This window comes from Salmo trutta, chromosome 16 (assembly GCF_901001165.1).
Source record: "Salmo trutta chromosome 16, fSalTru1.1, whole genome shotgun sequence".
In the NCBI taxonomy this organism is placed as follows: Eukaryota; Metazoa; Chordata; class Actinopteri; order Salmoniformes; family Salmonidae; genus Salmo; species Salmo trutta.
Window position 1 is genome coordinate 2,264,089 of NC_042972.1, and position 12,509 is coordinate 2,276,597.

Below are 12,509 nucleotides of genomic sequence, written 5' to 3' on the forward strand. Positions count from 1 at the left end.
GTAACCTGGTGGAACCAGCCTGATCCCTGTCTCTGAGCAGGTTGGAGATAACCTGGTGGAACCAGCCTGATCCCTGTCTCTGAGCAGCTTGGAGGTAACCTGGTGGAACCAGCCTGATCCCTGTCTCTGAGCAGGTTGGAGGTAACCTGGTGGAACCAGCCTGATCCCTGTCTCTGAGCAGGATGGAGGTAACCTGGTGGAACCAGCCTGATCCCTGTCTCTGAGCAGGTTGGAGATAACCTGGTGGAACCAGCCTGATCCCTGTCTCTGAGCAGGTTGGAGATAACCTGGTGGAACCAGCCTGATCCCTGTCTCTGAGCAGGTTGGAGGTAACCTGGTGGAACCAGCCTGATCCCTGTCTCTGAGCAGGTTGGAGATAACCTGGTGGAACCAGCCTGATCCCTGTCTCTGAGCAGCTTGGAGGTAACCTGGTGGAACCAGCCTGATCCCTGTCTCTGATCAGGTTGGAGATAACCTGGTGGAACCAGCCTGATCCCTCAGAGACAGGGATCAGGCAGGGATCAGTCTTGTTCCACTGGGTTAAGTTGAAGGCTCTTCGTAGTTCCTCCCTTTTGACTAATCCAAAAGATCCAACAAGACAACCAGCACTCACAGACTTCATCATTTCTATCAGTTTTATTCCACAACAGCAGTTTTTAGGGATGTACTGTTTCATCCTTTTTTAAAGCTTTTTTCTGGCGACAGGTAGCCTAGAGGTTAAGAGCATCGGACCAGTAACTGAACGGTTGCTGGTAAAACAAGGCACTTAACCCTAATTTCTCCTGTATGTCGCTCTGAATAAGAACATCTGTTAAATGACTAAAGTGTAAAAAAAGAAGGTAAATGTTTTATTAAACCTCTATGTTTTTATCTTTTTAGTAATTATTGTTGTTCCATTGTGGAGGAGAAACCTGCAGTAAACATTTGGTTGGATGAATTATACCATCCAGATCCCGTAAAACTTGCAAATAACACCAAGACAAAATTCTTAGCAACATTTGTTGCGTAATAAATAAAGTTTTCTGATTCTGATTCGTTCAGACTGCTGGCTTAGAGTGAATTGAGAGAAACGACTTGTGAACTAGTAAGTGCTGCTGTCTTCTTCATTCCTCTTTTTTCTTATTGGATGATATCCATGAGTCTTTTTTCTCATTGGATGATATCCATGAGTCTTTTTTCTCATTGGATGACATCCAGGAAACAGCACACATTGACGCGTTAATAGTTCCTTTAAGAGTTTATCAGTCTGATGGTTCCTGTGATCTTTCCTGAGCTCCAGCTCTAGAGACATAGCCTCTATTGTGACACACAGAGAGACAGACAGCTCCTCCATGTTGGTAGAGAGACAGACAGAAATCTGTAGGTCGAACATCCGGGAACAGGAGACTGGGCCTGGGAACAGGAGACTGTCACATGGTCTACACTGACCACACAGCTGCTTCTTCACAGAAGAAACTACCTCTACATTACGGTCGATGGAACCTAGAGACAGGAGAGAGAGAGACAGAGAGACAGAGGGAGAGGGAGAGAGAGAGAGACAGACAGAGACAGAGAGAGACAGAGACAGAGAGAGAGAGAGAGACAGAGAGAGAGAGAGAGAGAAAGAAAAAGAGGACACTGTCAGTGTTAGAGTATGATCCCTTCCCAGAACTTCATCAATCAGAGATCTATTAATAATATCTATTAATAACTGAATGGACAGACGATGCGAGTGTTCTGTCTGAAACATCTATTCATATAGAATATATTCAATAGCTCTGTCCTCTGAGTGCTAGACAGGAACTGTGCTGAGTGGTTAGGTAACGCGCAGTCCTTTGTGGAGCTGGCAGAGTTGTATAACTGTGTCAGACAGGAGGGGGGGGTCTGGAGTCAGAAGAGGAGAGGAGAGCTCTGGTTAAATGTGTCCTCATCTTCCCGGTTCTGTGTGATTCAGCAAAACGTTCTGCTAAAATCTGACTTTCATTCTAGCAGTCTGTGCACATTGCATGTACCCACTGGCTAGGTCACATTAGTTTGTCCATTACCTGAGACTCACCTTGTCAGGTGCTTGCTGGAATTGTGAACCTCCATCTCGTTGCTCTTGAACTCATTCAGCTCCTTCCGTATTGCTGCCTGGAGAACACAACACCAATGTCAATAACAACAACAGCACAGTCAACAACAATAACAACAACAGCACAGTCAACAACAATAACAGCAGAGTCAACAAAACATTAACAACAGCACAGTCAACAACAATAACAAGAGCACAGTCAGTAACAACAATAACAGCACAGTCAACAATAATAACAAAAACAGCACAGTCAACAACAATAACAACATCAGTCAAACACAATAACAACAACAGCACAATCAAAAATAATGACAACAACAGCACAATCAACAACAATAACAACAACAACAACAGTACAGTACAGTCAACAACAATAACAATAACAACAACATAGTCAACAACAATAACAACAACAAAAGCACAGTCAACAACAATAACAACAACAACAGCACAGTCAACAACAATAACAACAACAACAACAGCAGAGTGAACAACAATAACAGCAAGGTCAACAACAATAACAACAACAACAGCACAGTCAACAACAATAACAACAACAACAGCACAGTCAACAACAATAACAACAACAACACAGTGTGTGTGTGTGTGTGTGTGTGTGTGTGTGTGTGTGTGTGTGTGTGTGTGTGTGTGTGTGTTGAGCTGACCTTGTCTGAAGCAGACAGCCTTGTCCAGGGTTTGTCTGCCCTGCGGTCGTAGTCCTGAGCCTTGGCCACCTCAACATAGTCACTGAATCGAATCAGTATCTTCCTGTTTCTTAACTCATCTACTGTAGGACGCTGGTTCAACTTCCTGTTGAGTCTCTGTTTGATCTCTCTCCTCTCCTCCTGTTCTAACTGGTCGTTCCTCTCTGGAGAAAAAACACAACATATCACATTAGAAACAATACTGACCTGTGATCTAGTGTCTGAGTCCTGACGTGACTGTAGACGAATTAAAATGTGTGTGTGTGTGTGTGTGTGTGTGTGTGTGTGTGTGTGTGTGTGTGTGTGTGTGTGTGTTAGGGAAAAATGTGAGCTAGGATTGCAGATTGAAGCCTTATAGGATTGAGTCTATCTTTATTAGACATTAAGGTTAGGGTTAGGGTTAAAGTTAGGGTTAGAGGTTAAAGTTAGGGTTAGGGTTAGAGTTAGGGGTTAGGATTAGAGTTAGGGGTTAGGGTTAGAGTTAGGGGTTAGGGTTAGAGTTAGGGGTTAGGGTTAGAGTTAGGGTTAGAGTTAGGGGTTAGGGGTTAGAGTTAGGGGTTAGGGGTTAGGGTTAGAGTTAGGGTTAGAGTTAGGGTTAGGGGTTAGGGTTAGAGTTAGGGGTTAAAGTTAGGGTTAGGGGTTAGGGTTAGAGTTAGGGGTTAAAGTTAGGGTTAGGGGTTAGGGTTAGAGTTAGGGGTTAGGGTTAAAGTTAGGGTTAGGGTTAGAGTTAGGGGTTAGGGTTAGAGTTAGGGGTAAGGGTTAAAGTTAGGGTTAGGGGTTAGGGTTAGAGTTAGGGGTTAGGGTTAAAGTTAGGGTTAGGGTTAGGTGTTAGGGTTAGAGTTAGGGGTTAGGGTTAAAGTTAGGGTTAGGGTTAGAGTTAGGGGTTAGGGTTAGAGTTAGGGGTAAGGGTTAAAGTTAGGGTTAGGGGTTAGGGTTAGAGTTAGGGGTTAGGGTTAAAGTTAGGGTTAGGGTTAGAGTTAGGGGTTAGGGTTAGAGTTAGGGTTAGAGTTAGGGGTTAGGGTTAGAGTTAGGGGTTAGGGTTTTGTGTGTGTGTGTGTGTGTGTGTGTGTGTGTGTGTGTGTGTGTGCGTGTGTGTGTGTTGCGTCCGTCTGTGTGTCTGTATGGGCTGACCAGCAGACAGAGGGACTGTCATTTTGGATAAAAGTGTCTGCTGAATGGCATATTATTATCATTAATAATATATACTGTATTATATAACATAGTAGATTAGTATTTTTCGTTTGGGAGTTTTAGGGACAAAAGCCCTCCAGGATTAGTCGACTGCAGGGAAATTGATATTGAGATATTAAGTGGAATAAAAAAGCTCTTTATTTTTTTATATAAAGTGTTTGAATGTCCCTTTAAACGAGTAGTGAAGAGAGCTGGCACAAAATACACCATATAGGCTTAGGAAATGGGATATCTTTCTGCATAATATGCAAAAAACTATTTTGTAATCATTTTAAATACTATTTATCAATAGTAGCCCAATGTTCGACAAATAGGGATATTTATTTGTAAAAAAAAAAAAAAAAAATTTTACTCGGAAATTTAGATGCATTTTAAGAAAGCTGCAGTATAAACTGCAATTTTTGCAGTTCAATGTAACATGTCTTCATCACCATGGCAATAAATGTAAGAATAATAATGTAATAATGTCGAGGAGCTGTTGGTATAATCAGTTATAAACTATGTAGTACATATGCTAATTAATAATACTCACGTTTGAGGATGTTCCGACTTTCCAGCTCTTCTACGGCGGGTCTCTGGCTCAGCCGCCTGCGGAAAAACACCAGAATAATGTTCTGAACCATGTTGGTGTCGTCTGATTACCGGCTTCTCGGTCCTCCGGTAAACAGTCTCTGACAGACAGACTGTTTCTACTAGCAACAGCAGCAGCAGCAGTCAGGATGTTTGAGTCGGAGTGTAGAGCCTTTCCACGATCTACACGTCTTAGTGTCCCATCTGGAGTTAACTAGCGACCCTCTTCTGTGACTGAACCGAGAGCGTCTCCACATCGGGGTAGAAGACAAGGTGCGTGGTTTATCACGCTACAAAACACAAAGTCTCTTATGCAGAATATATACATATATATATCCAGAATATAAAGCGTCCTTTTCCTTTACAAAATATTTCCCAAGATCCGCTGTGCAGGGTAAAAAATAGTGTGGATATTGTCAGCGAGATGGGGGAAGTAAAAAGGATGAATCTGTAGCCTGTAAGGTCCCGTATTGCACGGCAGGACTGAGTTCCCTAAGTGTCTACGGCAGTATGATGAGAGCTCTGCTCTGCTCTGCCGTCGGTAATGTATTCTGCCTGGCTACTGACGCAACGCTGCTGTCCACTGTGCTGTGGTGCTGCTGGAGAGAGAGAGCTCTCCTTTTTACTACCAGCGCAGCAGCATCACCGCAAGGAGGAGGAGGGACGGGGGACGGTTGTTGCTACGTAGAGAGGAAATTCCCACTCAAGCTCCAAACCGTGCAAGCCTTGAAAACTGCTGCAGTCAGGGCTTCAGCAGGCAGGCAGGCAGGCAGGCAGACTGCCCTCCCCTTACCTCCTCTCCTCTCCTCTCCCCTCCACTCCCCGCCCCGCCTCGCCTCGCCTCGCCTCTCCACTCCTCTCCTCTCCTCTCCTCTCCACTCCTCTCCTCTCCTCTCCCCTTACCTCCTCTCCTCTCCCCTTACCTCCTCTCCTCTCCACTCCTCTCCACTCCTCTCCTCTCCCCTTACCTCCTCTCCTCTCCTCTCCTCTCCTCTCCTCTCCTCTCCTCTCCTCTCCTCTCCACTCCACTCCACTCCACTCCACTCCACTCCACTCCTCTCCCCTTACCTCCTCTCCTCTCCACTCCTCTCCTCTCCACTCCCCTCTCCTCTCCCCTCCCCTCCCCTCCTCTCCTCTCCACTCCTCTCCCCTCCTCTCCACTCCTCTCCTCTCCTCTCCTCTCCACTCCACTCCACTCCCCTCCCCTCCTCTCCTCTCCCCTCCTCTCCTCTCCCCTCCTCTCCTCTCCTCTCCCCTCCCCTCCTCTCCTCTCCCCTCCCGGTCCAAGACAGAGACTGGGGATTGATTTCATAAAGGAGTTTCCTTCTACTAACCTTATCTGACAGATTATATTTCAACAGAATGAAGTAGATGACATTCCTAAACTCCTTTAAAACAACAGACAGACTGACTCATTATCTACTCGTTATTTACACACTGTAGAATCAACCACGATAAAAATAGAGATTTATAGCCTATATCTGGCTCTGATTAGACAGGCTGTGTGGCACTGTTAAAACCACTATGTTATAACAAGCCACTATGTTATATCCAGTGATTAATATGTAAATCGGGAAGTGCCGGAACAAAACCTGAGCCTAGAGGGAGGGAGGGGGGGGTAACCTGTGGAGTTCTGAGGAACCGGAACTCATGAGAGACCTGTGGAGTTCTGAGGAACCGGAACTCATGAGAGAAAATCACCTCTATAATAAAGCATTGTGCATATCATCACATTTGTCTAGTGGTATAGAACAGTAGAGTTGAGGCACTTATTAACAGAAGTTGCACACATGGGGAACATTTGTAGTAGCCTAAGGTCTGGGAAAATGTTGGCCTTTTAAAAAACGCTTTTCATGCAATTAATTCTACGTCATTTTTCATGACTGGAGACGTCGGCAGAATCTTTCTTAATACCTCACAAATGATCGAAATGGCAGGCTACTATGACACTGACAAACTGAGAATCTGAAATCAATAAAAACGATTTTGTCTTGATTCCATCAACAGCCTTGGCATGGGAGTGTGGAGACACAGACATGAGGAAATTATAGTCCTAAAAATGATTTCCAATTCCACTGACTCTCTCAATGATGCGCAGCTCACTAGCTGGTGAATATCGATGTGATCGTGCCAAAAGCCTCTCTCTGTCTCTCTCTCTCTTTTGTAAAATATATTTGGAAGTTGATTAAATATTTTGGTAACCTACAGCATAAAGCTTTCTCTTTTCAGCAGGAGTCATTGCTTTCCAACATGTGTTTTGGCTCGATTGTTTTTTTAACATGTTTTGTCTGACAGATTTCCCGCGCGTTCCCGACTGTAGGCAATTCCTAGTTATTGGGCTAAAATCCTCCGTGGCTAAACTATCTCATGGTGTAGTGGGCTATTCTGAATGATTTCATTTCTATAATAGATAGATAGATAATAGACAGCAGTAATACTGTAGCTTTGGTAAATGTAGGGGAGACCAGGATGTTTGTAGACTGAATAGTTGTAACACGTGTAATTCAGGAGCGAGGTAGAATCATGTGATTCACCATGCATATTTTTATTTATATTATTATTTTAACCTTTATTTAACTAGACAAGTCCAATTTGCATTCCGCACCAACAGATCCACAGATTATGCAATCTCTAATACACTCCACACTGCCCTTTCCCACCTGGACAAAAGGAACACCTATGTGAGAATGCTGTTCATTGACTACAGCTCAGCGTTCAACACCATAGTGCCCTCAAGGCTCATCACTAAGCTAAGGACCCTGGGACTAAACACCTCCCTCTGCAACTGGATCCTGGACTTCCTGATGGGCCGCCCCCAGGTGGTGAGGGTAGGTAGCAACACATCTGCCACACTAATCCTCAACACTGGAGACCTTCAATATGCATGCTCAGTCCCCTCCTGTACTCCCTGTTCACTCGTGACTGCACGGCCAGGCACGACTCCAACACCATAATTAAGTTTGTGATGACACAACAGTGGTAGGCCTGATCACCGACAACGATGAGACAGTTTATAGGGAGGTGGTCAGAGACATGGCCGTGTGACTGAAAAGATTTGGCATTGGTCCTCTGATCCTCAAACGGTTTTACAGCTGCACCATCGAGAGCATCCTGACCGGTTGCATCACTGCCTGGTACGGCAACTGCTCTGCCTCCGCCCACAAGGCGCTACAGAGGGTAGTGCGAACGGCCCAGTACATCACCGGGGCCAAGCTTCCTGTCATCCAGGACCTCATTACCAGGCGGTGTCAGAGGAAGGCCCAAAAAATTGTCAAAGACTCCAGCCACCCTAGTCATAGACTGTTCTCTCTGCTACCGCACGGCAAGCGGTACCGGAGCGCCAAGTCGAGGTCCAAAAGGCTTCTAATCACCTTCTACCCCCAAGCCATCAGACTCCTGAACAGCTAATCAAATGGCTACCCAGCCATTTAATAGCCTCCACATTGACTCTGTACCGGTACCCCCTGTATATAGTCTCCACATTGCCTCTGTACCGGTACCCCCTGTATATAGCCTCCACATTGACTCTGTACCGGTACCCCCTGTATATAGCCTCCACATTGACTCTGTACCGGTACCCCCTGTATATAGCCTCCACATTGACTCTGTACCGGTACCCCCCTGTATATAGCCTCCACATTGACTCTGTACCGGTACCCCCTGTATATAGCCTCCACATTGACTCTGTACCGGTACCCCCTGTATATAGCCTCCACATTGACTCTGTACCGGTACCCCCTGTATATAGCCTCCACATTGACTCTGTACCGGTACACCCTGTATATAGCCTCCACATTGACTCTGTATTGGTACCCCCTGTATATAGCCTCCACATTGACTCTGTACCGGTACCCCCTGTATATAGCCTCCACATTGACTCTGTACCGGTACCCCCTGTATATAGCCTCCACATTGACTCTGTACCGGTACCCCCTGTATATAGCCTCCACATTGACTCTGTACCGGTACCCCCTGTATATAGCCTCCACATTGACTCTGTACCGGTACACCCTGTATATAGCCTCCACATTGACTCTTTACCGGTACCCCCTGTATATAGCCTCCACATTGACTCTTTACCGGTACCCCCTGTATATAGCCTCCACATTGACTCTGTACCGGTACCCCCTGTATATAGCCTCCACATTGACTCTGTACCGGTACACCCTGTATATAGCCTCCACATTGACTCTTTACCGGTACCCCCTGTATATAGCCTCCACATTGACTCTGTACCGGTACCCCCTGTATACAGCCCTGCTATTGTTATTTACTGCTGCTCTTTAATTACTTGTTATTCTCATCTCTTACTTTTTGGGGGGGGTATTTTCTTAAAACTGCTTTGTTGGTTAAGGGATTGTAAGTAAGCATTTCACTGTAAGATCTACACCTGTTGTATTCGGCGCATGTGATAAATAAAATTATATTTTAGATTGATGAACGAAATCGCAAACCGCAATTTTTTTGTTGTTCAAGAACTGTTGTCCGCTAAAGATGATCACCTGTTTTTTTTATCTGCCAATTCATTGGCTGTCCAGTATCCAGACGACCGTAACGTGTTGAGGCCCGGCAGCGTGTTGAGGCCCGGCAGCGTGTTGAGGCCCGGCAGCGTGTTGAGGCCCGGCAGCGTGTTGAGGCCCGGCAGCGGAGGAGAATGAAAGGCTCAGTTAAAGATGTTACAGAACTGTTGTATTTTGAAGCAACACTCCTCTTTGCTACGGCAATCAAGCTGTTTTTACCATCCCTGTAACTGTTCGCATCTGCTGAGAGATCATTTAATAAACTAAAATCCCCAATGAACTACCTGAGATGCACCAGGCTGTCGATCTTCTGATATGAGCTGCAGAACACCTGAGGAAGTTCCACTCACTGCGCTGGCGCCGTTGTAGCCTTGACAACCACGGCATTATTTCACCCATATCCCCTTGATACTTTCGATCAGTTAGAGGCACTTTTAACAGTCACATTGCTGAAGCCCAAGAAACAAACACTTATCTTCATACGGAAATTAAAAAGGTTTATGAATTACTTTTCAAGGGGCTACTGTCAAAATTATAAATATCGATGACAATGCGCATTTCCCCCCCAGAACTTATTCCCCCCCCCACGGCTTTGCGGGGGTGTCTGGTATGCCAGTGTAGTTGTAGCATCTTTAGATCTCCCCTCTCTAAACTTGTAATGGATATTTCCATCTCTGTCCATGAAACCGTTTTGAATGAAAGAAATATTAGTTTATCAACATGATTAGCATTCTGCTCCGTTCCATCAGCCTTGTGAATGGATACAGTGTATGTCTCCACTACACTACTTTTTGATACGAATCCTGGGGATAAAAAAAATGAGTGGATGCAATGTCCACTGAAAAATAAATGGGTCTATGGTGTATACCATCCAATACACCAGTGATAAGGCCTACTACCCAGGCTGTATTACAGACCTACTGCCCAGGCTGTATGACAGACCTACTACCCAGGCTGTATGACAGACCTACTACCCAGGCTGTATGACAGACCTACTACCCAGGCTGTATGACAGACCTACTACCCAGGCTGTATTACAGACCTACTACCTAGGCTGTATTACAGACCTACTACCCAGGCTGTATTACAGACCTACTACCCAGGCTGTATTACAGACCTACTACCCAGGCTGTATGACAGAACTACTACCCAGGCTGTATTACAGACCTACTACCCAGGCTGTATTACAGGCCTACTACCCAGGCTGTATGGCAGACCTACTACCCAGGCTGTATTACAGACCTACTACCCAGGCTGTATTGCAGACCTACTACCCAGGCTGTATTACAGACCTACTACCCAGGCTGTATGGCAGACCTACTACCCAGGCTGTATTACAGGCCTACTACCCAGGCTGTATGGCAGACCTACTACCCAGGCTGTATTACAGGCCTACTACCCAGGCTGTATGGCAGACCTACTACCAAGGCTGTATTACAGGCCTACTACCCAGGCTGTATGGCAGACCTACTACCCAGGCTGTATTACAGACCTACTACCCAGGCTGTATGACAGACCTACTACCCAGGCTGTATGACAGACCTACTACCCAGGCTGTATGACAGACCTACTACCCAGGCTGTATGACAGACCTACTACCCAGGCTGTATTACAGACCTACTACCTAGGCTGTATTACAGACCTACTACTCAGGCTGTATTACAGACCTACTACCCAGGCTGTATGACAGAACTACTACCCAGGCTGTATTACAGACCTACTACCCAGGCTGTATTAGCCTACTACCCAGGCTGTATGGCAGACCTACTACCCAGGCTGTATTACAGGCCTACTACCCATGCTGTATGGCAGACCTACTACCCAGGCTGTATTGCAGGCCTACTACCCAGGCTGTATGGCAGACCTACTACCCAGGCTGTATTACAGACCTACTACCTAGGCTGTATTACAGACCTACTACCCAGGCTGTATTACAGACCTACTACCCAGGCTGTATGACAGAACTACTACCCAGGCTGTATTACAGACCTACTACCCAGGCTGTATTACAGGCCTACTACCCAGGCTGTATGGCAGACCTACTACCCAGGCTGTATGGTAGACCTACTACCCAGGCTGTATTACAGGCCTACTACCCAGGCTGTATGGCAGACCTACTACCCAGGCTGTATTACAGGCCTACTACCCAGGCTGTATGGCAGACCTACTGTACTAAATACTATTACTTTATCTGCCAGGTTTAATGGACTGATAGAATAGTCCCAAAACTGAATAAACTCCCGTCTGAAACTCTAGGCAGGCCAGAGCAAAGAGTGTTGGAATAGTGTTGGAATCCAGGGCCTCTGCTACCCTATGCTGAACACAAACCTAAAGCACACGCTGGTAAACACACACTGTAAACATCGGTATACAGCACGCTGGTAAACACACTGTAAACATCGGTATACAGCACGCTGGCAAACACACACTGTAAACATCGGTATACAGCACGCTGGTCAACACACACTGTACACATCGGTATACAGCACGCTGGTAAACACACTGTACACATCGGTATACAGCACGCTGGTAAACACACTGTAAACATCGGTATACAGCACGCTGGTAAACACACACTGTACTCATCGGTATACAGCACGCTGGTAAACACACTGTACACATCGGTATACAGCACGCTGGTAAACACACACTGTAAACATTGGTATACAGCACGCTGGTAAACACACTGTAAACATCGGTATACAGCACGCTGGTAAACACACTGTAAACATTGGTATACAGCACGCTGGTAAACTCACTGTACACATCGGTATACAGCACACTGGTAAACACACTGTAAACATCGGTATACAGCACGCTGGTCAACACACTGTACACATCGGTATACAGCACGCTGGTAAACACACTGTAAACATCGGTATACAGCACGCTGGTAAACACACTGTAAACATCGGTATACAGCACGCTGGTAAACACACACTGTAAACATCGGTATACAGCACACTGGTAAACACACTGTAAACATCGGTATACAGCACGCTGGTTAACACACTGTAAACATCGGTATACAGCACGCTGGTAAACACACTGTACACATCGGTATACAGCATGCTGGTAAACACACTGTAAACATCGGTATACAGCACGCTGGTAAACACACTGTAAACATCGGTATACAGCACGCTGGTCAACACACTGTAAACATCGGTATACAGCACGCTGGTAAACACACTGTACACATCGGTATACAGCACGCTGGTAAACACACTGTACACATCGGTATACAGCACGCTGGTAAACACACTGTACACATCGGTATACAGCACGCTGGTAAACACACTGTAAACATCGGTATACAGCACGCTGGTAAACACACTGTAAACATCGGTATACAGCACGCTGGTAAACACACTGTACACATCGGTATACAGCACGCTGGTAAACACACTGTACACATCGGTATACAGCACGCTGGTAAACTCACGGCCTCTGGTATTTAGAGCAAATACA

The 12,509-nt window shown here is 45.8% G+C and overlaps 1 protein-coding gene across 3 annotated transcripts in view; it reads right to left on the reverse strand.

The window, feature by feature from the left end:
• Positions 1-696: 696 nt before the first annotated feature.
• Positions 697-12,509, reverse strand: part of LOC115149932 (phosphatase and actin regulator 3) — an 87,574-nt gene continuing 75,761 nt past the window's right edge. For 2 of the 3 annotated variants that reach the window (XM_029692734.1, XM_029692733.1), the window contains exons 9-12: positions 4,481-4,536; positions 2,719-2,921; positions 2,036-2,112; positions 697-1,482 (exon numbers count right to left, since the gene is read on the reverse strand). In XM_029692734.1, coding sequence (XP_029548594.1) covers positions 1,467-1,482; positions 2,036-2,112; positions 2,719-2,921; positions 4,481-4,536 — 352 coding nt within the window. In that variant the 3' untranslated portion in view covers positions 697-1,466. Of the gene's footprint in view, positions 1,483-2,024; positions 2,113-2,718; positions 2,922-4,480; positions 4,537-12,509 lie in introns of all 3 variants that reach the window. The other variant, XM_029692735.1, reaches the window with a different exon arrangement.